The sequence below is a fragment of the Acanthopagrus latus genome, chromosome 7 (genome assembly GCF_904848185.1).
Source record: "Acanthopagrus latus isolate v.2019 chromosome 7, fAcaLat1.1, whole genome shotgun sequence".
Lineage (NCBI taxonomy): Eukaryota > Metazoa > Chordata > Actinopteri > Spariformes > Sparidae > Acanthopagrus > Acanthopagrus latus.
In genome coordinates this window covers 2,146,345-2,173,160 of record NC_051045.1, presented here as the reverse complement: position 1 = coordinate 2,173,160, position 26,816 = coordinate 2,146,345, and the positions used below count along the sequence as shown (strand labels likewise).

At 40.4% G+C, this 26,816-nt stretch overlaps 1 protein-coding gene across 13 annotated transcripts; it reads left to right on the top strand.

Annotated features, from left to right (window-relative positions):
* The first annotated feature begins 1,461 nt into the window (after window positions 1–1,461).
* tpd52l2b (tpd52 like 2b) lies at window positions 1,462–26,397 on the top strand. 13 transcript variants are annotated; one of them, XM_037103260.1, is made up of 9 exons: window positions 1,462–1,748; window positions 5,906–6,063; window positions 7,249–7,397; window positions 9,628–9,687; window positions 18,231–18,332; window positions 20,700–20,726; window positions 21,557–21,598; window positions 22,190–22,238; window positions 22,734–26,397. In XM_037103260.1, the coding sequence occupies exons 1-9, from the start codon at window positions 1,730–1,732 to the stop codon at window positions 22,818–22,820; spliced, it is 693 nt and encodes a 230-aa protein (XP_036959155.1). In that variant the 5' UTR covers window positions 1,462–1,729; the 3' UTR covers window positions 22,821–26,397. The 13 variants fall into 13 exon arrangements, with proteins under 13 accessions (XP_036959155.1, XP_036959154.1, XP_036959159.1 ...); XM_037103259.1 differs by having other exon boundaries at window positions 21,554–21,598; XM_037103263.1 differs by lacking the exon at window positions 9,628–9,687 and adding an exon at window positions 15,735–15,782 and having other exon boundaries at window positions 1,465–1,748.
* Window positions 26,398–26,816: the final 419 nt, after the last annotated feature.

Here is a 26,816-nt window from a genome sequence, read left to right as displayed (position 1 = left end):
AAAAGTCTTGAACCAATAATATATTTCGACAGCAGCTGTCTCTGTGACGTCGTTTGACCACGCCGGAAGAGGAATCCACTGAAATCCGTCACTGTTGGCAGTGAGCAACATCACTTCCTGTTTGGAAGGACACGCCTTTAAAATAAAAGCATGAGAAAAAAAATCAGTTTATACACTCCAAAGACGAGTGTTGAAACATATATGATTTATGGTGTAGGCAGGTTTAGAGTTCAATATATAGTGATTTTAATGATAAACTTTATTTAAAGAGCATGTTTATAAACAGTTTGAAAAGCACTTTAACAATCAAGCAAAAGAAGTTTGTTGAGCTACTGTGGCTTCCCCCAAACTCAGAATTAAAAAGATTATATAATTAATGAGATAATAATATAAGAGAAATATAAAAACACTTCCATAACTGTATAAACAAACTGTTCTCAGAGGAGAATAAGTTCCCTACAACACTCTCAGAAAGAAACAATATAAAGAAACAAAGCTAGAAAGGTGGCAGGGTCCGCCAAATATAAACAAAGTGAAACAGTATGAAATTGCCTCAAAAGCACTTCATCAATCTTAGGACATGGCGAGAAAAGATCAATGAATGACTAAATGGGCGAAGACAAGTATTCAAAGTCTGATTAGTTCGGAAAATCACATTATTTTATTAAAAGAAGATTTAAAACCAGGAAAACACAACAGTAATGTCAAATTACGATATCCAAAATCTAAGATTGTATATAGTCTCATACCACGATAACAATACACATCAGACACAGGGCAGCTTTAAGTTGAAGTTGATAGATAGATAGATAGATAGATAGATAGATAGATAGATAGATAGATAGATAGATAGATAGATAGATAGATAGATAGACAGACAGACATTAGGTCATATCAGCGATTCAAGTACAAATACAATCAAAATGTAAGAAACAATAAAGTATTATATACAATATGCAAAAAACAATAAGGTGCTGTACACAATAAAATCAGAATCAGAATCAGCTTCATTGGCCAAGTATGTGAACACATACAAGGAATTTCTTTTTCTTCACTCATGTAAATGTGAACATAAACATAAATATAGTTTAACAAACATTCAGCTAGAAAGAACAAGAACAGCAAAGAAGTGTGAGTTAAAGAATGATATAAAAATTAGTAAAGTGTTCAGAGGTCCAGACAATTATAAATATATATTAGTAGTATAAGAAATGTGTTATTTACAGTGAGGATTTATGTTGTTCAATTATGTACAGGTAGTATACTGACAGGTAGTATACTGAACATGATTACACATTATAGGACATATAAAGTGCAATTTAGTCTGTAAATGTAAATGTAAAGTCTGTTACTCTCTTAAGAAATTATAAATAAATCAAACTATTATCATCATGCAATTTAGGTATCATATGAGCTTTATTTTGAAATCCCCCCCAACCGGATGTAGCTCCGTCCTCCCCGGTCGCTTCACAGACCGGAGCAGTTGAAGCTGAGCTGGCTGTCGGGCTGTTTTGGGTGTTCGGAGCTGAGTTCCTGTCGACGACTTTCTCTGAGTGCGAGCAGTCGCTTTGAAAAAAAAAAAAACAAAAAAAAAAACAGGAAGATTTCAACACACCGAGTGGAAAAGCTCGCTGTCAGCAGTCTGCTGTCCACACTTCACTCTTCACACCAGACCGACTTGAACTTTTCTGACGGAGAACAGGAGCTCCAGCTCGGTCGGATCGACGCCATGGACCCCGCCAGTCAAGGTAACGTCTGATTGTTAGCTTAGCGGGCAAGTTAGCTAGCATGTAGCTTAGCTGTAGTGGCAGGAATTGCGTGCACTGTGTCGCTAAGCGGACAGCTAAATGTTTTTTGTTTTTTTAATAACCCAACCCCACTGCTAATATGTCAGTAACTTTATCTTGTTTTTAGCTTGTTAGTGTGTCTGAAAGTTTTGATTTTGTTTTATTAAAACCTCAGTAAATGTTAATAATAACGGAGCAAATAAAGTCGTGCGGGCAGGAACGGGGCCCTGCTGGTAAATGACAGGGACAGGAGCAGGAAGGAGGATCGTGTTACTTCATGTCACCAGCCTTCCAGTCACAGTTTAATTTATGAGCACCGACATTGTTTTAATTAATTAGTGAACAATGTCATCTTTCCCGTGAGACGGACAGTTGTCTCCCAAACCCGTCGTTTCTAACGAAGCGAGCTTGAAGGCTTGTAAACAAAAGGACTCACGTTAGCTTAAACGAGTGTTAGCAGTTTGTTGTAGTGGTTTCACCAGCTCACCTTTACCTCTTATTTACCTGAAAACATCTTTTGTGAGTTTACTGCATCTTAAGCTAACTTTATTGGGTAGAAACAGCCTGGTGTGCTGAGTTATTGATCACTGATAACAGCCATGTTGCTAGCATGCTGTAGCTGCCTTATCATTGTCACTATTGACAGTATTGACAGTTTACTCTCATCTGAAGCTGAACAGAAGGCTTCCTCTGATAAATCTATAAAGGCTTAAATAAGTAAAAACGTTATCTTTGAATAACCCTCTCTGATACTTAAACAGGTATTTAGCACAAACATTTAAAGCTGAAACTAGTTCAGAAGACTGTGGGAGCTGTTATGTCTGAAATCTTGTGATCTTGAACAATATTGTTATTGTGATACGGAATATTTGCTTGAAAGTCCTTTGAGAAAGTCTTCAGGCGAAGTAACACATGGAATATGTAGGAATGTAAAATGTCTAAATCGACAATAAGGGAAGAAAGTGTCAGTTTATCTAATTAAAGTACAAGTAAAAACATTTTACACAAGCTGATATCATATTTTAGCCATTTAGTCGCTTCAGTATTAATTGGATTTTGTTGCCAGTTGTTAAACAATGACAGACAGAGACTCTAATTTCATTATCTTTTGTTATTTGGTTCATTACTCAAGTAACTTCACATTTACTTTATCTGTTCTTTCAGCTTCTAATGTAGCCGACTCTGATTTTACATAAAACATGCGTCATGTCAGTGGTTAAAACAGTTATCTAATATTCCATTAATGATTTATAAATTGTTAAAGCATTATTTACAGGTTGATACAGAAATTAGGGAGATGAAAATTCCAATATACACATATTTGTGCAATGATCCCTCAAATGTGATTAGCAAAAATATGCAATATTTCAGTCTGTCTTCTTCACCATTGTCCAACAAAACCAGATACATATTCGTTGAAACAGTACAACAAAATAAAGACAAATGTCCAAATTCTCTCGTCTCACAATATGTACAATCATATCGTCGATCTACGCCAGACAAATTAAATCAAAAAGGATTTCCTCTAAATCTTGACAGCACAATCTGGAAAGTCTGTAGATTCCCTGTTGGGTCACTGACAGAACACAATCATCTGGAAATTGAACGAGTTAACAGATTTGATAGCAGTTAAAGTATCTCTCATGTATCATCATGCTCATTTTTCATTCTGACTATAAATATCCCTTCGGGGACGATCTAATTAGACTTCAGTGCTGGATCTCGTAGCCTGTAATGATGAGAGGCCATGACGGTCATGTCATGTTGGCTCAGGCCTCAGGAAAAGATATTCTGCATTTCTTTAAGTGTGACGTGAACTGGGACACGTCTGTCCAGATAAAATCCTGTTGCTGCCGTTTCCTGAACATACGCCGTGAAATCTGAGAGCAGGATTTTTCAGCCGAGTCGAGGGCTTCGCCTGACTGATGCGTTCTCACGTGACACTGCTGTCACTATTTTCTAAAATCCAATTCCTTCCTAACAGAATAACATAATGAAGCAGGTTTGGTGTCCGTCTAAATCAAACAGCAGCAGCGTCTCTTGATGGAGCTGCCATTTTGTGCAGAGGTTAAGCGATCACAGGGAGAGAGCCATCATAGAGTTACAACAGAGACTTAATACATGAATCCATATCAGCAGCAAATGGACCAGGATGCAATAGAGCAGCGAGGTTGGGTTTTTAGCTCAGGGGTGTGGCTGCAATCAAACACATGCCTCAGTATTTACAGACTGTGTTTGACAGCCTGGTCTCCTGCAGCTGATGGCAGCAGGCCTGCAGCAAGAGTCGCGCTCGCTCATGACGAGGCATCCGTGTCCTCATCGACTTCTTTATGTCAATAAAGAAATGCTGGGGGAAGTTGTTGCCGATAGCTGGGCTTCTTTAACTGTCTGGTGATGTTGTTTTTAGCATATTTTACTAGCATTAACTCAGCCTGCATTTGAAAATCTATATTGGCATGTTAAAGAAACAGTTTGTGAGGTTTTCTTAGTATGAAACTAATAATACTGCATACTATTTACAGGGAAATATTGCAGTGTGCTGGTACTTCTGCAGTGACAACAGCATAACAAAAACCGCTAATGTTCCTTCTTCTTTGGGTCAGACAGACTAGACGCTGCTGTGGCGTATTTCTGCCGTCTTTTCAACATTTATTTATGATATTTTTTCAGTCCAGTGCTGTGCTGACATTCTCTCAGTTTCTACCTTTCCGCCCAGTTGTCCAGGTAGAGTAAAGGTCACAGAGTGAAAACAGGTTTTCCAGCTACTTCCAGGTCTTTGAACAGCTTCCTCCTCTGAAGCGATGTTGTAATAATTTTCTGGTACTGAATTCCAGGTAACGTTAACATTACTCAGCCCTGTGTTACACAATCTCGTGTCGTAAATTGAGAATGAAATTAATCTTGATTTAAGGAATTCTGGGAAGTGTAGGATATAAATCGGTGTATGATGGCTAAAGAATATCTGAGATAGAACTTTATTTATTTATGAATCCAAATCTCAGGAAGGAAATAAGTGTTTTGTAGGCATCTTATTCTCACACGAGCCTTGTTGTCTCTTTTTAACCTCACTGCTGTTGTTTCTGCGGTCTGTCTGAATCAATACACCTTGAGGGTGGAGCCGTTGTTTCTCTGTCCAGCCAGTGTGTAGATGTTTACTGCTAAGACCCTGGATCACACTGCATTACTACCTGCAGATACAGCTAACAACCATGGTCCTTTGCAACCTGCTGCTGTGGTTGTGCTACTGTTGTGCGGTGTGCATTCAGTCGTGTAGAGATGGAAACCGCACGCAAACAGGGAATAACGTCAAAGTCAGTGTTGCGTTCAGATCTGATTTCATGCTCAGATTCTGGTAAGGAGTCAAGTAAAATGAGTCTTGAATAGAGGTTAACACTGGCTGTGCTGTGGTGTTGAAGTCACTGGGTGTGTTTGGAGGCAATGCGAGGTGTGTTTACCTTTTCATAATTGGCTCGCCCACTGAATAAATACTGCTCGAGTGTTGGGCCATAACTGCATGAAGCCTATTTTTACCCAGTGTTTCAGGCAGATAGTTTATTTTTCTTGTCCTCCATGCCAACACCGGCTGTGCCAGGCTCCAGAAGCTGCCAAGTTCATGATAGTTTCCTCAGGTGAATGACGCAAGATGAAGTCATCCTGATAGAAATGCTGACAGTGGAAGATTTCAGTGCTCGCGCTGGTGTTTTTGTTCTGTCAACTATCACTGGATGAATTCAGGTTTACTCAAGAATGGATTGTGTCCGTGTTTTGTTCTTTTCAAAAATAGTTTCTTCCTTCTTTTGTCTGGCTGTTCCTGTGTGCAGAGAGTGAAAGGTTTAATGGTTCTCAGACAGAAAGGTGTCAAGTTACTCTCCTAGAGTGCAGCTCAACTCCTAACTCTGCTAATTGCCACTTTCTCTTCCGGTCAGATATCTCCTGCTGGCCACACAAGCCTCTTCCTGGCCTCAGTTACTGTGTGTGAAACAGATACTGAGAGAGGCATCATCTCAGTAAACCACGCCTGGCTTTTAACACTCTAACAGATCTAATTGTGTCTCTGTTAACCCTTCTGCTGCCTCTGTACCTCACTGTCACATTAACCATTTTTATTCCTCTTCCAGATATCAACCTGAACTCTCCTAACAAGGGTCTCGTTGTGGATCAAGCAGAAAGTCTGTCCGATGTGCCGGTGGAGGGAGCCGTCGGAAACTCGGTCAACCCTCTTCCACCGGGCCTGACGGAGGAGGAGGCTGAGGAGCTCCGCACCGAGCTCACCAAGGTAGAGCCTTCATGTTCCTACATCTCCAGGTGTTTACACGCAACTATAGGCTGAAATCGTTGTGTGTGTGTTTCGTGGATGCTGTAAAAGTCACCATGCAGTGAATTCAAAGCTCGCTTAAACTTTTAGTCACAATGTTTTGACATAACATCTTTTCTTAGAGAGCGCTGATTCAGTGTTTGGGTTCCTGTCTTGTATTATTATTATTATTTTTTTATTTTACATGTAACTACCAGACTTGAAGAGTGATTTATCATTACTGAAATGTCAAGAATCTCAGGTTTCAGCTTCACAAACGTCAAGAGTTGATTGTTTTCTTCTTTTTCGTGTGCTATAGTTATAATCACAACCTTTATTTCATATTTCCCTACAATGAAATGTGCATGTTTGGCTGCTGAACAGACTTGGCAAGAGACTTTAAGACATCACCGTTTTGTTTCCCAGCTGGTGTCGTCATGAAGTTGCTCGCGTAGTCTGTGATCGATGAGTTGTTTGGTCTGTGAATGGTAGAAAATATAGAAAAACTGAAGGTATTCAGTTTACTGTCACAGAGGCGGAAAGAAACCAGATAAAATATCACATTATCACAGCTGGTAATCAGAATCAGAACACACCCCTGTCATGGCAGACAATATGGCATCTATTATTGTAACAACGATGGCTGCGTTCCATTTCAAAGTATCAGGGTCAAAATCTGTGCATGCTAGCACACTGGCTTGGCTAACTGTACAAAGCAGTCAATAGTAGTGTTAGCTGAACATGTGCTTTCTCTGCTACTACAAGTAGAACAACTCTGTTTAACCAAAAACACATATTGGTTCAGTTTTCTTGGCGTCTCTCAAGCTGTGCTGGAAGAAAAATGGGCTCCAGTAGAGTCAGAACCATGGCAGCCTGACAGTAAGAGATCATAGCAGAGAGACTTGTTAGGAATCAAAATAAGGACTAAGCAGCAAAGAAGAAAAATGTTTTTTTCTGTCAAGCTTTGGGGGATGTTTGCCAACATGACTCAGAGTAGAGAGGATTTGAATTTGGTAGTACAATTCAAGATAGAAAGTGGGTTTCCACATCGGATGTAAATATAAATCCACTTTTTAGAAAGCTAGAAAAAGAGAAGAGCTGTGTGGACCGTGAATGAAAGGTAAGACCGTAGACTTCACTCTGTGTGGTGTGTTGGTTGTGTTCCAGGTGGAGGAAGAGATCAACACCCTGCGTCAGGTTCTGTCAGCCAAAGAGAGACACGCCGCCGAGCTGAAGAGGAAGCTCGGCCTCAGCCCGCTCAACGAACTCAGTCAGAAAATCAACAAGAGCTGGCAAGAAGTACAGACCTCCAATGCGTATGTATCAGTTTAACCTGATTGCTGAGACAGAAAACACACCTGAAGTAAATCGTGGGAGAAAGTTAAAGTTGAGCGTAAATCTCAGGTTTGTTTGCACGGAGAGTTGATAAACTTCCACTTTAGCTTCTGTTTGACCAGATTTTCTTTCTCTGATTATCAAATTACCGTTTACTTGTATGCAAAACAAACATTTGGACATAGGTAGATTTACGCTTGCCTCATTTTTTCAAAAATGTAATTGCCATGAGATCAGCTCATTAGTATAATTTTCGGCTTTTTAGAAAGACGAATGAAGGCATCAGTATTTTACATTTTAACCTAAATGATGTCGAGACTCATTCTCTGACAGTAACTGCTGCATCAGACAGAAGCCGTCACAAAATGACTCATCCTGTGGTGACACATCGCAGCCTCTGAAGGCTTTTAGATTATATTCCGTGGAGGTTTACATCAAACAGGATGACTGAGATCCTTTTTAAAAACGAGATGAAACCGAGGCAGCTTCGTCTTGACTGCAGCAGGGGTGAAGGTGCTGCTTGATCAGACACGCTAATCATTTGTTAATCAGGCTAATCACAGCAGGGAAACAAATAATCATCTGCAGTTTGTCATCTTAAAGCAATACTTTTTAAACAAAACCAAAAACACAGCAGCTGCTCTGTTTGAAATCATATTTTGACGGTAAGATATGATTACACGTGATTAAGTGAGCAGCTGTTAACGTCAGCAGGAGGTTTGAAGGAGGAGGACGTCTGGAAAATGATGCTGCTGCTGAAACTCATTATTGAGTTTTTCCAGGAAAAAGATATTATTACCGCGCTTCATCTCCATCACGCTAAGAAGATGAGCGTGTGTTCATCTTTACATTTCCAGTTCCTCATTTAGGAAACAACCACATAGTTCAGCATGTTTAATATTTCATTTGGTGGTTATACAAACTATTAGATGGGTGTTTACTTTATAGTCTGCTTATGTTTTATTAAATATGAAGTCTGACCTTTCATAAACAGGTTTGTCTTGCTCTTAAATAATGTTGACTCTGGTTAAACAAACGATAGAGGATGAATGACCAGTTACCAGTTATATAACATTTTGAAGAGGTTTTTAAATGGACACCTACAATAAACTTTCAGCAGTGTATCGATCATCTTTGCAGAGTAATATGAGACGTAAAATAATCTAAGATAACACTTCCATGTATCTCACTGCAACAAAATGTACAGATTATCTTCAACATCTTCAGCGCTGTCATTACATTATTTGGCCTTAACACTTTAAACTCCTTTTCTCATCGAATCATCGTGAAACTGCTCATCAGTCATTAACAGATTTCATGCTGCTGCCGTCAAATCAGATGTGAGATTGTTCCATTTAACGCATCAGCGACGTCGTCCTCTGTTAATCATCTTTAACTCTGAGTGAAGAACATTACTACTTCATTTATACTAATTTCTTAGTCGATTGAGTTCCCGGCTTTTCACTCAGGTAACACTTATTACCACAATAACAATATATCATTGTTAGCACGATGCTCATTACGGTTTATTGACTTGCACAGATTTCTAGTTTAGTTTGTACAGATTTTAGGGTATAAAATATTTTAAGATAATCTGGGAAATTACATCACAATGAGCAGAAATAGTGATGTAGACACTGGGAACATTGCAAACGGAGCTCTAATAATGCACTTTGCACTTTGCTCATTAAAATACACCTGTTGCAAAAGCTAAAAAATGTACAAGAAGTGTTAAGACATGTTTTGTTAGCTTTTCTACAGTCAGAATTGTTTTGGATCAATAGGTTTTGTGTGTTTAATTTGCAGAACACTGTATTATGTAACCTTTTAGTTTAGTTTGTAGAGGTTTTAGGGATATGAAGCATTTTAAGACTCTCCAAGAAATGACATGATGCTGTGTAAAAATGCTGCACCAGTGTAAGTATTGGTGTACTGAACTATCGGGAGGTCAAATGGCTAAAACGAACCAGATTTCTCCGACTGCGTGACTTTGAATCCCTGCGTTTTACCTCTCGCTAATAACCAGAAGACATTTGAAAAGACACTCACGTCATTTATTTACATTATTATTAAGACTTCGTTCAAACAGTTGTAACCTAAAATGAGAATGATCTGTGGGGTTGTCTAACCCCTTGCTCCCTCTTCCAGCCAGCTTGCTTTGACTCCATGCTGAACTTCTGCAGTGTAACACCTCCGTGTCTCTGTTTTTAGCTATGTGGCAACCGCTGAGAAACTGGGCGAGTGGAATGAGAGAGTTACCAGTTTGGAGCTGTGAGTCCATGCACTGTTTGCCGCGGTCTGATGTCTGGCCTTCTGCTGTGTTTGCTCTCTCACGCTCTTGACTTTTTTTTTTTTTTCCGATTCCTCTCCGCTCTCACCTTCTAACCGTGTTTGAGAACACTTACAGTCGGTGTTTAACCTCGGGTCTGTGGTCTGTTTGTTCTGTTTTTGGCTCGGTGCTGTTAAAAGAATGCTTCCATATAAGTGTGCATTAATCTTCTAAACTTTATCGGTGAACAGCTGTCTATTGCAGGTTTGTTTGAGCATGAAGTAAAAAGTGTAAACCCAGCCTGAAAGCATGTTTAGATGCATTTTCTGTAACTTTAATAATTCCAGGTAGATTTTTCATAGATGTTGACGCGTCTTTGGTGCCGTTCAGGAGCTTTTCTGGGTCTGAGAAGTCTACTGTCAGGACTCCTTTTGCATGTGTGGCTCGACTTGTAGCACCGAAGTGGGATTTGATGAGTGTCTCGGTTCTTACCGCTGCAGACTGAGTTACATAACTGATGTACCTGAGTCTGTGTTTGTCCACTGTGGCCTCTGGCTCACCTTTTTAATCAGAAGTTTGAGACCTGGGAGGATTTCTCTGATGGAAGTCAGCGCTGACAGGACACATCTGTCACTTTTGTTTCTCATCTTTGTCTGTTGTCGTATACATTTATACATTATTCTCTCTTCAGTTTTCTGCCTCTACCTTCCTCCTATCGGTATCACCCATCTGTTTTTTTTTTTTTTACTTCCTCTCACAGAGGTCAGGTGTCCTCTCTTCCTCTGTCCAGAAGTGATGACACATGTCCTCCTCTCAACTTCCTGTCAGCAAATCAGCATTCTTCTATATTTTAAGCTCTCTCAGACGCTTCCTCTCTGCTTTTAGCACGCAGAATCTCTGATACTGTGTTTGAGTTTGATACATAAAACGAGGAAATCACAGGGATGTTTTCATAACTGAGATTAGGTGAGGAAGTCTTTGTTAAGCTTTGTTGTTGTATAATCAGTCCACCTGATTTTGTACACGGCAAACACCAGTCACAAACAGTTGATTACCTAGATATCCAGAATTTACGATTTAAAAATGAGACTCCATGTAGCCACACACTAGATGTAGCAGCTGATTACATAATGATTTCAGCCTGAGGGCTAATTGGCTAAATAGAACGAGTTGGCACAGAGTGAAACAGCAGAAATGACGTAATGGTTTCAATAAGCAGCGTTCAGCTGATGAATGCAACATGCTGCATCTATTAGTAATCATTAGCCACGTTTTATGGACTGATGTAAGAGACTGCAGACTTGAACAGTGAAAATATCCTGAATGGAGTATTGTATTTGTTCCTGTAGCAGCTATAAATCTGCATGATATCAAAACACGTTACTTGCAGTGTCGTGGGGAAGAAGTACGCGAGCCTCAGACATCGTAACGACATCGTCTGTGATTGGTGCAGCTCGTGGTTATCATGAAATCTTTACAGCGCCCAAAAAGTCACGTTGGATAGTGAGTTACCACCGAGCGACCGCGAGATGGGTTAGAGTTGAGTCGGAATGAAACTAATCCCTATTTTTCATACACAAAGACAAATTCGATATTTAAGTGTTTCACTTGCGTACGTGCACTCATAGTCCAGTATCCCTGACTCATTTTGAGTAGCGTATGTTAGTTGTCTTTGTCACGTTGGGGCTTCAGCAGTAGTAGAAGCTCATGCAAATGATTTAACATATCAAACCGTCATCTTTATCTGTCACGGCCATGAGAAACAGAAGTTTCTTCTTCATTAGTCTGTATCAGTTCAACATCAGTGAGGCAGATTGAGCAAGTTTATTGTTTTTGCATTTAATCCAGTTTGCACCAAGTAAACAAAGAAAACTTTCTTGTTTATTCTGCAAATTTTCAGTTAACTCTTAGTTGTAAAGTTTCTCCAGGAGGCGTTTTTTGATATTTTTAGGATGTTTCTGTTCCGATGTTGAAAGAATCCTTAGAGTCTTTAGTCGACACGAAAAACATGAAATCTAAGAATTTTCTGCGCGGCTTCCACCGAGCTGCTGCTGCTGCTGCTGTAAAGTCTGACGCTAATGGAATTTTCCATGTGGCTGCGTCTGAAATGAACTGGATTGGCAGGCTCTCTCAGATAGTTAAGCTTATCCTGACAGGGTGAGGCTGCTGACGCTCTTCTTGACTTTTACTAACACACTCACACACAGTCACAAACGGCGGCAGGTGCACTGGTCACGGTGTGTTTGTTCTGCTTTTCATACACAGAAATAAACCGACATGTCTGCTCACACTTTACTCACACTCTCCCGTCTTTGGTCTTTCGTTTTATGTGTTTTTTCCACCCTCAACCAGAATAACTGTGGATTATTACAAAGATTTGTTTAGGAAGGGCAGAAACACGAGCATCATTCTAAACGCACAATGCCGAGTTACATTACAGGAAGTTGTGGTTCGTATCTCGATAACCCACATGCGCTCACACATCCGTGGTCAGTGCCTGGCGACCAGACGGGCAGCAGAGACTCGCTCCTGCAGGAACGAGTGGGAGGAGAGGAAAGGAATGTGAGAGAGCGAGATGGAGGGAGGGAAGAGAGAAAGAAAGAGAAAGAGAGAGAGAGATGGTGTTTTGATTAGTCACATGACGAGAGAGAGAGGGAGGCTGTGAGGTGCACAGAGCCGGAGTGATCTAAACAAAGAAATAAGTGGGTTATGAATTATGAATAAGTTGGAGGCACAAAGACTCGGAGTGGGTTGCCATGAAAACTGAGGTGGGTGGAGGGAGTCAGTCAGCTGTCAACTCAATTTTCAGCTCAGTTAAGTGTGCTTTATTAGCACAGCCACGTTTTATTTTGTCACAGAATGTAAGTGTCAGCGTCTTTTTTTTTTTTTTTTTTTATATAGCCGTGTGGATTTCCCCTCAGCTCCTCTCAGCACGTGACAATAAATAATATCTCCCTCTGACTTCTCTTTGGAGATTGTCCGGCAGCATTTCAGTGGTTAAACTTATTAAGGATTATCTTCCTTTAAAACAAACTGTAAATGTAGACGGGAGCGTTTTTATTTGCTGGGAAACAAATGCAGCAGTTCAACAGGGAAGTGTTGTATGGACAGACGCTGTACTGTGAGAGGGGGGTGTGTGTGTCTGTATGTGTGTGTTTGTGTGTGAAGTCACTGTGCTGTACAGTAAGCAGCATTGTGTGGATGTAAGTCAGGATATAGAGGCCAGCCTTGTCTGCAGCAGTGCTGCCTCCTGTTACCGTAACACTGTTTATCCAGCCCTGCTGTCTGCTGGCTCATCTTTTACATCACAGCTCGGCTTGTTAAAACTCTGATCGCTGTGGTGTTTTAGCTCTGAATTTACATTTCAGGTCATTTGGCAGTCAAATGGAGTGAATGTCGCTTTTTGTTTTGCCCATTACTTTGAGGAGTAAGAGTTGGTGTTGGTGCCATTTTGTTCTTCTTTTTTCTGTTGATTATTTAAACAAACGTGTTGTTGTTGCTGCCGGAAATGTCAAATCCGTCCCTCTGCTGTGTGTAAACGTCTGCCAGTAGTTGCTCCATCTCTGATTTATGAACGACAGATTTAAGAATAAGAACTTGATGTCCTGTTGCTTTTTTGTCGTGTGAATATGTCGGCAAAACCTCCCGTTCACTTCTGTTGAAGCTTGAACCAGAAGCAGCCACAGCGTTCTTGTTTTGGTGCGATCTCCAGCGGAGTCCGACAGTCTTGCAGCTAATTTTTTGCTCATCTTTGGGCTCCGCCAGCCGATAGAAACACTGCAGCTTTGCAGCATATGCCACTACATTGATATAATACAACAGACTAAACCACACAGCATCACTTTCACGCACTGTGTGGAGTTTGGATGTGATCAGATCTGCAGCTCTGAACACGATGCTGATAATTATTAGTTTTCGAGCAAGACATTTGCTGCATCCAGCTTCTTAAACGTGTTGATGCTCAGTCGCCCAACGCTCCTTCAGCTGACGAGTGTTGTGATCAGGAGTCTTATCACCTCCTGCGTTCAAACATTCAGGGATCAAAGCTTCAGCTGATGAATGTGAAGTCAGATCTCTGCTTCCTTCTCTGCTCTGCTGTTGTTGTCGAGAGCAGTCGGCACAAACACACTTCCTCTCTTATTCTAGATAACATACAGGCAGGACTCCGAGTGTGTGTGTGTGTGTGTGTGTGTGTGTTTTAGCTTGCTTTGTTGCTAATCATGAACATGCTGTGCAGTCTGGTGTTTGATCTATTAACCTGTTTGCCGTCACTTTGAGTCACTATGGGACTGTTTTTCTTCACCGAAACAAAAAAGCCTCCTTCAGCTTTTTCCACTAACAGTCATTTTGCCTTCACCGCTTCCTGTTCACACACTTAACAAACACAGTTACTGTAATATTAGAAGGATATGAATGGAAACCAGTGCCTGTTATCAGGAAGTACTGGAGATTAGCTGGTGACAGGCTGTTGTTTTCTAAATGATGGAAGAAAATATAATCACCAAAATATATTACAAAAGATAAAAGCTTTACATTCGTATTGCTCCTCTAAAAGCCGTATCAATACTTACCTGTCGTTGGTCAAGACAGATTTCCTCTCTGACAAACAAGGTTATCTTAATCTTGAGTCTTGAATCTTGAATCTTAATCATGCTATTTCTTGATAAATGCAGATTCGTGGCTCTGTAAACATCAATCTGGGAGCGTTTTGTTCTCCGTTGCTTTGAGAGTTTTCTTGTGAAGTTTGATCTCGTAAACACACATCTCTCTCTTTTTTTAATTTTTTTTTTAAACCCATTTATCAGAGCACCCATCTTCACCTGCGGTTCTGTAGCTTTGTTTCACCTGCACAGAGGTGTGTTGCAATGACAAAATAGATTTCCTTTGTGGACGTCGACGTAGGTTTTACTTGGCTGAAAAACAAAGTATCTTAGCCTCATGCTTCCTGTGAAAAGTGATGTGGTTACAGTATGTTACTGAGTAACTTGGCATCAACCAGTAGTCTTGCTGCAGTTACACAGTGTTTGGGCAACTCCAGCTCAGCACTGCCAGTCATTTCCTCGTACTTATTTTGCAACTCCCCAAGTTTATTGGACAACAACCTCTCATGGTGGTCTTGACCCTTTTGCTCTCCAAACCTTTGGTTGGTGTTTATACATTTTCGTGCTGTAAGCAGGTCGGTGATGACTGTCAAGTCACAGGACATCAAAGTTATCGAATGAGTACATTACAGAAGTTAACCTGATGCCATGTTGCCTTATTTTAGACTTTAACTTCCTCAAAACTTCAGCTTCTAAAGAGAAGAGCCATTGTTGTTGGTACTATAAGAAAATGTGATGTAGGGAAGTTTTCTAAGTCTGATACAGTTCACACGTTACAGAGGAAGTGTTTGAATTCACAGCCCAACTAGATTATTAATCTGAAATACTTGAATTAGTGTTGTAACTTTACAACTTCTACTACAAAGGTCTGATTCCACAGATACACAGCTTGATATCATTTTTATGTCATTTGCAAATGGTGAATATAAATCTAATGTCATGTTTGCCTCATAAACCAGGATTATTATTTCTCCACTGACCTCATTTTGTTTGGGTCATGTTTCTGTACTCTGCAGTCACAAAATCAATTCTCATTCTCATTAGTCGTCCTCTTCAGGTTTCACTTTGTCTTTCTCTTTGAAATGTTCGGGAGCAGATTCTCTGCTATAAGCTGAACAATACAGTGCATGTTAACCTGTAATTTCTGAGGCAGATAATAAATATACTCTACATTACTCCTGTGATATTTTAATATTGTTGTGTTATGATGTAAACGCTGTCATTTCTCCTGTATTCCTCGTAAAGAAAGATGTTAAAAGCTTTTTTTAAAAATCCAAATGAACGTCAAGCAAAACCTTCATATCCAGTCATTGAAACAGGCGTCTGGAAGTTGTTCTGAAGTTAGAAAACAGAAATCTGGAGGCTGTAACTCTGTTGTATTATACTGTACTGTACTGTGAGTGTGTGTCTCTTCCCCCTGTTTCATTATCCTGCTGTTGTGTCTTCAGATATCTGTCTGCCTCAGCCACTTTGGATGACATTGCCCAGTCCGAAGTGTGAGTTGACCCCTTTCTCTTTTGTGTTCTTGTTTTGTTTTCTGTAGACGAGTTAAGGTTTCTTTTTAAGTTTGGGTTTTCTTTGTTTTGGGGGTGGAGTTTTTCCTTTCATTGTCTTTGACTGTTCATCCTCTTGTGTTTTCCATTTGCTCTTGTGATGGTTGATGGTTGATGATCGCTGTGTATTTGTTTCTCGTTTAGTTGAGTTGTTGGCTGCTGAGGTCAGACGAACATCTCTTTTTTTTTAAAGACAGGGTTATACAGTTCACACTAACTTTAGTTTCATTTCGTAGCGGATCCTCCAGATTTTATAGATTTCGATTGAGCACCTGCTAACATGGACACAGTCGCGTGTTGGTACTCAGCCACGCCGGCTTATCTCCAAAAACCGTATTTGCCTCGTTCCTGTGAACCATCTGCTGCCGAGACCTGATGTGTGTTTGAGTGGCTCAGCTGATCACGATGCTGGCTTTCATCCACTGTGTGTGTGTGTGTGTGTGTGTTTGTTGTGAGGGAGTGTTTATCTCAGCCGGTTGGATGTATTGAGTTGTTGTTTGTTTTTGTTTCTGTGCATATTTCTGAGCATCTGTTTGTTCATTCGTCGTTTGTTAGCACGTGTAGTTTAAACACACCTGTCAACCTTGTAAATCTCAGATGGGAAATACACTCACAAACACTGTCTGAGAGTGAGGTGAGAATGAAGGTGGAGCTGGGAGGTAGTTAGCTTAGCTTAGCATAGACTAGCTGTTTCCTTTGTAGGTATTTGAGAACAGAGTTGTGATTAAAATTTGGGTTGGTGGGCCCTCGATGTTTTCCGATTTAAAATTGTGCTCCGTCATTCCAGTGTTGCTGTATAGTGCATCTTTTAAGGTCCGTTTGAGGAATTGAAAATGACACGCTGTATTTTTATGGACCTCACGTGCAGGCAGGCAGCCGATCATTAATAATAGAAGAGCTGCACTGCACGCAGAGTTTATGCACATTCTATAAATACAAGTTATCACGCGCAGCTGGAGAGCAGACGTCTACGTAATTTATCATTTTCCGCAGAAATGGAACTGAAAAGTCTGCGTACCGGTTCACATACCTGGAGCCAGAAATATGCAGGTCAGACCAGAGAAAACAGACGCTCCTGCAAAACTCAGACAACAGGAACGTACTGAAAACAAAGAGGGAACGTGACAACTCTGTGTCACTGATGTATTCTGTTGGAGTGAAAACAAAGCTAGTAGCTCGAGTTGACGATGATACTGTGGTTCTTTCTACTAACTTTTTACTTCAGTTTTCAAACTCATCGCTGTGAAACGATGCTCGAGCATTGCTGAGGTAGAAGGAATTGATGATGACGCACGAAAAGGCATCACGCCGGAGCACATCGTACCTGTTCTCACAAGACAAACGGCAGTTGTTTGTTTTGTGTGTCAGTATAAGAGAATGAAGCTTTTGTTATGATACATCACTGACTTCATGTGGAGCAGGAGGAGAATAAAGTTGACGACAGTGAACCGAGCACGAGTACGCTGCTGGATTTTAATGGCCGTAGTGGTTTTGTTTGGACGAACGCTGGTTTGGCACATTCAACAGATTGATAGTTGCATTTTGATGATGTGCATCAGAGACTTGTGTTGTTCCATCAGTAGCTCTCCTCCATTGCCACTGACACAAAAACGACACTCATCATCTCGAGCCTTTGGCTGCAGCAGGACATGCTGAATCACTTCTGACATTAATATTAATGATTCTCACTATAGTGCTTCTATAGTTGCAGGTGTTTCAGGAGAATCGACTAACTCTTATTAGATGGAGTAGATGCTGAAACGAGGAATCTGTCTTCATTTTGTCTCGTGTTCAAATGTTAAAAGTTGTCGAGCACACAAACAGAACCGGAGTCGTGGCAGTAAACTGGAGGCTGGTTTTCTGACGCTCCAGCCTATTTGGCATTTGCTAACTGTGGTCTGAATTCCTGCGATGTCTAACTGTATTTCTGTGTGAATACTAACCGTCGGGGTGGTGAATACTGCACTTCTTCATGTGGCGGGTGTAGCACTTAAATCACTGTTAGCTTTTGTGTCCGTTGTGGTCGAATGGTCTGATTTACCTCCCGTCTCTTTTACCCTCCCGCCCCTCTCCTCTCCCATCCATCTGCCTTGTTTTTCTCCTTCCCGTCGCTCCATCCATTTTGTTTGTTTCTGCTCCAACTGTCGTCTTTTCCTCCCTCTGTCCCCATCCTCTCCTGTCCTTTTTCTGTCTTTTCCCCTCCTTTTTTTCTCCATCCCACACCTTCCCTTCATTCCTCTCCCAACCATCTGTCCTCTGTCCTCTTTTCTTTCCTCCATTGTTCTCTGTCCATTCTCCTGTTCCCACCTTTCCTCCCCTCTCCCTCCATTCTTCCATCCATCCCACCTCCTCTCTCTCTCTCTCTCTCTCTCTCTCTCTCTCTCTCTGTAGATACAAGAAGACTCAGGAGACTCTCTCCCAGGCGGGACAGAAGACCAGTGCAGCTCTCAACACAGTGGGCACGGTCATCAGCAGGAGACTGGGCGACATGAGGTATGGTGGACCGGAGCCAAAATGGCCGACACTTTGGCTCGGCTACAAGAACAAATGAGCAGAATGGACAGTGTTGAAACAGAACGATCACAAAACCAAAATACACCACAGATCGGTCTTTATTCTGGGAAACTAGGAGTTTAATAAAATATATTCCACGTAAGCAAACAAAATTCAGTCCAGGAACAAAAATCTGATGGCACATCAAACATCCGACAGAGTTTATATCTAGATGATGTTTGCGTTTGTGGACTTTGTGCTTATAAATATTGAATCCTCACTTCAGAAACCTGCATTAAACTGATCCTTTTTAAAAGGCAAACAGCATCCACAATCCAATAAACTGAGTTGAACTGATTTTGACACAACTCAAAAATCGCTCACTTTTAGATCTTCTTTCTGAAAAACAATGTATTGATCACGCTGTCATATATACGATAAAGTAAACATGCACAGGAGGAGGCCACAGCGGTAATACAGAGGATGTGTTTAATGGAACCATTACCGGTGATGAGATGGTACTTATCATAAACATACTGAATATTTGCTCACTGTCCGCTGCTCTTTTGCTTCTTGTAGCCCTGAATTAGACACATCAATCTGACCAGTGATCAGCTTTTTAATGCTCTTTCTCTCATCTAAACTTCACTTGTAGTGTTGTGGAGATCATGAGCAAAACTGACTAACAAACCTCTAGTGTTGGTCTTCATACTAACTCAACGGGTGGTTCAACACGAGTAGTTTTCTTCAGAGATGTACGTCTGTTGGTCTTAGTGAAGTGAAGGTCCATCGGTTTGTCTTGGAAGAAAAAAATCCGCATTTGAGCTACTTGAATATTAAAATTAATCATCCTTTAATAGTTGTTGGACCATCCTTATACTGTACTAACTTCTTTCTTTCCACCCTGAATCACACTGTATTCAGTTCATTCGGCTTCAAACCGTGTAAGACTTGCTCAGATACAAACATGAGAACACATCAGTAATAAACGACACCGCAGCCGTTCATCAAGTGTGATTTTAGGAGTGAGAAAGAGAAAACATCTAACTTCCCTCATCCGTCGGCGTCTCGTTGACTCACACACCCGTCTGTAAATACGTTAATGTTTCCGTTTGTCCACCCACATTTGATATTTGCTCTCATGCTGCGATGAATGTGTGTGTGAGTGAGGAAGAGATGCAAGGGTGTGTCAGTGTGCTGATGAATGTGTGTGTACTGTGTGTGGCCTCTCTAACAGTTTATCCCATTAACATCATATTTCCTGGTTTGGTCTTTTTTGTGTGTTTGTGTTGTTTGTCCCTGCATGTTGCATGTCGTCAGTGTGTTGATATTATTTAGTTTGTGCTCTAGACGTTGCTGTTTTGCTCCTACAGACAGCTTTCAGTGCAGGTTGTGTTAATATTTATTTCATTAAGAGATCTGTGCTTGGACCAAAAATGCCATCAATTCTCAAATACTGGCCAGAACCAGGTCTTTATCTGGGAGACGGGCCATTATTTCAAATTTACCCTGTTTCCTCGTTAGTTCAAACTCAAAACTTCCTCCTTGTTTACCTGCTGTTTTGCTAAACTCAAAGATAATGTACGTTTCCATGACGCAAACTCCATCAGTATAAGTCATGTGAGGTGTTGACCCACCTCCTCTCCCTCCAGACTTTTCACGTATGAAGTCTTGCAATCTTCCTTTTGGTCTATAAATAGTTCTTTAGTTGATCTGAAGCTCAATTCTGTAAATCATTTCTTATGAATAATAAATAAAACAACTTCCGATGAACCCATATGACTGTCAGAATCTAATGTATATTTAAATTTAGTTTAATAATGTTACATGAAGTTAATAACTTCTGGTTTGTCCATCCTGCTTCCAGTTTCATTCCCAGTACAGTTGATGGTTCACTTGCTCGTCCCTAATGAAGACATGAGTTCAACATAAGTATAACGTGACTGTTGTACTGATTATTTGACACTTGTCAGCCTTTATATATCACTTAAGGGTGATTTAATCTGACTACAGCTTAGTTGGTGACAGCCTGTTGAGGAGCAGAGACACTTGAGCTCGTTAGGCCTCCGTCAGTGTCTCGGTGTAATCACGACACAACATCACACGAAGATATGAAGATAAGAAACATGAAATTCAGGCTGCTGAGGGAAGAACCTGTCCTTTAACTTCTAACATCAGCTGTACTCGTGCTGCTCGTCGCACAGCAAACATCCCGGCCCTGTCCCCCGGTTCTCCTGGTTCTCCTGGTTCCCCTGCTGATAACTCTGCTGTATCTCCCCTGTGTGTCGTCTGTTTGTGTCCCGCTGCTGCTCGTTGCTCACCCTCTCTCTCTTTGTTTTTTAATCGCTGCCTTGGTTTGACCTGCAGAGCTCTACCTTTCTCTAATTCCTTTAGGTAAGACTAACATGTCCGGTTAGACAGAAATGTGTTTCGCAGCTCAGCGTAGAGGTTCAGCTCTGCCTTTTAATGCTAGTTATACTTTTTGCTTTGTCCAAACTGCCTTTTGACTCCAGACCTGCAAAAACCTGCATCTTATATTAATTTATTCCCTTAAATCTCCAGCATCGATACTTGGCATGATGTTATTTTGGTTATTAAATATTTTGGAATCATTATTATGTCATTAAAGCGTCAAAACAGGAAGAGGACGCTGTTTCTTAAGATTACGAAACGCTTTATTTTATCATAATTCTGAAATGAACTTTTTTTTTTTTCTTCCGATAAATATTGGGGCTCATACAAACAGGAAACTCTAATTACATGTTCGAAAAGGAGCGTTAATTTTAATTAATCTGAAGCTAATAATTCAGCATAGGCTTCCATATTTAATCATGACTTATGAATACATACAGCTTATTTATTTATATTTATTTGTGCATCCAGCTGAACACTCAGTAATATAAAGTAGTTCTCACACGCAGAAAAATGTGAAGTTCTATGTGTTTATAGCATTTTGTTTTATGCTTAAAATAAAGCGTTTCCTAGATTGTTTCCTCACTGTTAATTTAACTTTAGTGGTCAACTGTTTTAAACTACATGTGGATGAGAATTTAAGGGGAAACTATTAACAGCAACTTAACTGATGTGTCACCTGCATTATATTGTGTGTGTGTGTGTGTGTGTGTGTGTGTGTGTGTGTGTGTGTGTGTGTGTGTGTGTCCCACTGCTTGCTGGCTTTATAACACTTGCACTTCTGTCTCCTCTCTTTAACGCTCACAAAGTAGCAACTATTCCATTCGCCACTCGATAAGTATGCCCGCCATGAGGTAAAGTAACACACAAAACCTGCTCACTGTACTTTATAATTACTGTATTCATCTCTCTGTTCATGTCCGTGCTCGTTCATGACGCTGCATTTTTCTTCTCCAGACTTTTTAACCATGAGATTTTTATTTTTTTTGTAGGTTGAATAGAGGAAAAATATTTGGTACACTGTCATTTTTCATGGAACGAGGCGTTTTTCAGTCTTTTTGATGCCTTAATCCAAGTTTAAGTTTAAACAGAAGTTAGCCTGTGATGACATTTCAATACAGTTGTGTTTATTCAATACTTGTTTATTTCGCTTGTTGAAGCTTTCAGAGCAACGCTTCAGGGCTTAATTGATTTTTTTATGGTGAACTGAATTCATCTAATGCATCTAAACAACATGTTGTGTGTGTCGGTGTTGAACAGCGAGCATGAAAGCAGAAAACCTGGAAAATCCTGTATAAATATTTAGATTTGAATAATTTTTACTGTTTACAAGCTCCATTTTTCTGCCTGAGTTAACATTTAACCTTTATAACTATCCTGGTATCACTACACGTGATTTAACATGTGTGTTCCTGAGAATCTAACGTTACGTCTCTGTTCTGCAGGAACTCTGCGACCTTCAAGTCATTTGAGGATAAAATGGGGAACCTGAAGGTAACTAGATGACTGAATGAAGCTTTTTGTGTGTTTGATTCCAGTTGCACCGTGTCAACACAGAAACTACACACTATCTACTAATTTGTTTGGTATCTGAATTATGATCCTTTTCTCAGTTTTGAAATACCTTTCAGAACTAAAATAACCAATGAAACTTTCTATTGTGCCAAAAAACGCAATATTGCATGAGAGATAGTTATTTAATGGCACAAACTCCTCATCTGCCATGTTGTGAGCTCTAACTCACATTGCATTGATTCATGTGAAGTTAATCGTTTATTCAGTGAGAGGAAATTCAATACTGCGATCTCTATAATTCACCTGAAGATGGTGGATGTCTTCACGCTCAGTCATGATCTAAAACTGTCGGATGGCCCGGCCTGACGTCTGAGTGAGGAGTGTAAACATCAACAGGAAACATAAAGAGTGATGAGTCAGATGATTCCTGCTGAGGATCAATACCACTCTGCTCTGCTTCCTCTGTCTCCTCAGTATAAGGTCGTCGGCCCCAAAGGAAACGGAGATGCCGTCAGCTCCCCCACCGACACCACCCCGACTCAGGAGAACCCGCCTTTCTGAACGCATCCCTCCTCCTCCTCCTCCTCCTCCTCTTCCTCCTCCTCGCCGCCACCTTCCTCACGACCTGAGACTGTACTGTTATCACCTCACATCGCGGAGTCAGCCCTGACCTTTGACCCTCCACCTCACCGACTCGCCTCTGCTCCTGTTCGTCCCCAAGATCTGTAAACTCCCTGACGGGTGGAGGTGACGGACTCGTGGTGGGACGAGCTTTCCCCGCCGGTCCCGTCGCTGCTGGTCTCCACTCTTCTGCCTCGCTGATGGGGAAAAGGAAAATGTTTTGCTGATGTCTAAACCTGAGAAATTTTACAAGACCTTTGCTTTGTTACATCTCCACCTCCTGCCTCCACACAAACTCCCCCCTTTTGTTAGCGAATCACCTGGCTAAAGACGGGGCTGGGAAAAAAAAAAAGAAACAGGCATTAGAAGATGTCAGGTTCTTTAAACTAAATCAGAAATGATGCATCTAATTCTGGGAGTAGGGTTTGTCTGTCGTTAATCAAAGAGGAACCCTGCAGGAGTGTTTTTGAGCCCAAACTGGTGAGTTTAGGGAACCCGGATATCTGCAGGCTGAGGGTGGAGGAGCTGCTTCTTACGGGCATAAGCAAGATGGTGGTTTATATTCTACTTAAACCTACTAATTCTGTCTTCTTGTTTCTGACTGCTGTCGTGTACTTACATCATACATTCATACCCAGTTTACTTCACAGCTCCGTGACGTGAACTACACCCGCAGGTTAAGAGGTTGGTGGTTAGACTGGGGAGGGGGGTCAGGGGTCACATGGGGGGGCAGGATCCAGCACATCTCACCCTTCTTAGACCCACTACTGCTACATGCATGTGCATATCTCATCTCAGTTGTACCATACCAACCATGCAAAGACGACCGAGGTCTCGTGTAAAACCCCTGAAACCACCCAGGATGTAAAAAAAACAAAAAACAGGATGAAAACCTTAAAACCATTTTGTATTAAAACTATTTTACACTGCTTTGCATAATGTTTTTACATAACTTTTATCAATATGTATAAATATATATGAATAAATATATTGTCGCTGATTGCTGCTCAACGGTGGCGATCAGTCTGGGAGGTTTAAGGAAGGAAAAAAAAAAGCAGCGAGAGGAAAAACAAACTTAAAACAATGTGGAAAAAACAAAGCGCGGGTCAGTTTCACAGGCGTCCTCGTCTGTCAGGAGATTCTCTGTTTTTAAAGTACGTTTGTGGTCCGTGTGTGAAACTGACCCAGTAATCAGCAGCAGGTCAGAACCAGAGCGGAAGGAGGAACGTCACGGAGTCGGTGGTCATTTGACAAACTGAGCGTACGTGCCGCCATTTGCAAGTCAAACTAAAACCTCTCAAGAAGATGTGAAGCCGCTCTGACTGCGTTTCCTCTCAGCCTGGTTCGATGGCTTCTCTCCTGCTGTTAACACAATGTGAGACGATGCTTTGCTGTGTACACTACCTGGTGAATGTCAAACGCTTCTCTATCGGCCTTACTCACTTTAAACGTGTCACCCGTTAATATGATTTAGCTGGTAGGAAAAAGAAATAGTTTCCCTTTTTGTTCCTTTTTATTTTTTTCTTTAGTTGCACAGACTGGTTTGATTTGAGGGACGGGGAGTTAGCGGTAAAATGTGGAGGATCCGACGAGCCACAAAATGTGTCATGGAAAAAGATCTTTGCCAACAAGCCCTGAATGCACACGTGAACATACCAACGCACTCCTGTTAACACACTAAATGCTACTAATGCCCTGAACGCTTGCACACACACACACACACACACACACCTGCTGCGTGAGGCCAAACTAACACAAACGTCTTGTACAGAACCACTGTTGCTCTTATTGTCGTGCAGAAAACAGAAGCTCTTACAAACAACTCGGCCTCAGAAACGGTGACGGTAAACGTGAAAGCGCCGAGTCGTGCAGCACCGTCACTTTTGCTATGCTAAATGCTAAAACTTGCTGATTAAATAGCAGCACCGCCTCCGGTTGTTTGACATAATGTGACATTAATGTTAGTGAAATTTCACAGCCAAAAAATGTGAGGCCAACTCATGGACAACTTGCCAAAATCTTCTCAAACTATTGCTGTTAAGGAACCGAATTTACTTAATGAACTGATGTTGTGTCGGTGTCGCCGCACAGACACATCTGCCAAAAATCTTCACAGAGACACAATATTGCTCTTGTATCCTGTCGTGAGTGGTTTATTGAGGCAGTAGAAAAAGGGTAAACATAAAGGAAGCCTGTTTCTGCCAGTTAAAGTAGTTATGACATTCAAAAGTTAAAATTAGGAGATAAAAAATGTAAAATTGTGAGAGAAAGAATTCCAAATTATGAAAACTGAAAAGGTTAAAAGTCAAAATTATGACACAAACTTGAAATTATGAGAGAAAACGTTGGATTTCTGAGAACAAAAACCAAAGTTATTTGCTAAAAAATGTATAATTACAAGATTAAATCTAAAAGTTGAAATTACAGTACGAGACAAAAAGTAAAAATAATCATAATTTCAACACTAAAATTTCCATCACTTTTTTTTTCTTTAACGGGCAGAAATGGGCCTCTATATAAAAATGACATGTTGTATACCTTTATTAATATAGTTGATAATTAAATGATTTACGCTAAAATTCCCCACTAAGATTTAAACTTTCTTCTAGACCAATAAAAGAGCAGAAAACAGTAGAAGAGAAACTGAAGACCAGATAAAAAAAAAAGAAGAAACAGCTGGATGTGAGAGTTAAAATGATCAAACATGTAATAAAAACACAGCAGACAAACATCAGTCTGCTGCCGGTGTATCATAACTTAAGTGTATTTTCTTGTTTTGTTTGTGTTGATCATTTTGGTAGTTTAATATATTCCTGTTAGATGTTTTCTTTTGGTTTTACGTCTGTTTTTTTTTCGGAGAGGTGGAGCTTTTGAGGGGATTTATTTGTACAAATAATTTGCCATCATTTAAAAACAAAGTTGCCAATATTTAAAATATCTGTTACAGACTTTATTTCTTTCTTTCCGCCTCTGAATCTCACCGAGTCTCTGATGTTCTGCCTCACCAAGATAAGAAAAAAAAAAAAAAACAAGATGCTCACGAGCAGGAAAATATTAATCTCAAGTCATTTACTTCAGATTTGAGTCCTAAAGTCAGATTTTTCTCACACAAAGTGGAAGAAATTCACTCATAGCTGATGCTTGTCGGTGTGAGAAACACGATTTGAAGATTTGAATTAAATGACTTGTTAGGATGAAACTTTGCTCTGCAGTGTCGCTGTCGCCTGTTTAAAGCTGCAATCCGTTTAGTTTTTTTTGGAGACTGATGATGAAAAGGGTGATGTACTTTTGTTTTGGGTGCCATTGGGAAGTGCAGCACATGACGAGCCTGCTTAGAGCCAGCCGCCGCAGAGGCTGGAGGACAGTAGAGTAATTATAGCTTTATTTAGGTCCCGGGACGGGCTGATGTAGATTATTAAAAGGGATCAGCTTTGAAAGGTTATGGCGAAATAATTAAAAACACATTTTGGTTTTGTTGTATATGTTTGGATATCAATAAAGCATTCCTTTAAATGACTGAGTGGTGTTTGGTCATTATTTTAAAATCTTTAAGGTAACACAAAATACACAATAGTATACTTAAGTAAACTCAACCACGAACTATAACAACTCTCTTGACTGCATCTTAGTCTTAATCCAGAATAATGTGATTAAAGATGATGTTTTTTTTTTCTATGGTCTTAAATTTATGGCACTGAACTTTTGAGAGAGGTTGCTGTTAGTTACAATATGATGCCAGAGCTGTTGTTAATGATTATTATCATGTTTTACAAGGTTAAAGCATCACATGGCTTCTAATTAGATATCATGAATACAGTCTGTCTTGCCATTAAGTCCGGTACTTGAACTTTATAATTACAGAAAGTCCCATTTCTGTTTATAGTCTGTTCGTAACTCCACATACTGAATGGATGTGAACATCTGTGGTGCATTAAA

Bases quoted from the DNA above. Each gene is read 5' to 3' on its own strand.
- tpd52l2b (XM_037103259.1), top strand. The intron at 6,064-7,248 runs GTAGAGCCTTCA...GTTGTGTTCCAG, and splicing joins TCCGCACCGAGCTCACCAAG to GTGGAGGAAGAGATCAACAC. The intron at 22,239-22,733 runs GTAACTAGATGA...CTGTCTCCTCAG, and splicing joins ATAAAATGGGGAACCTGAAG to TATAAGGTCGTCGGCCCCAA.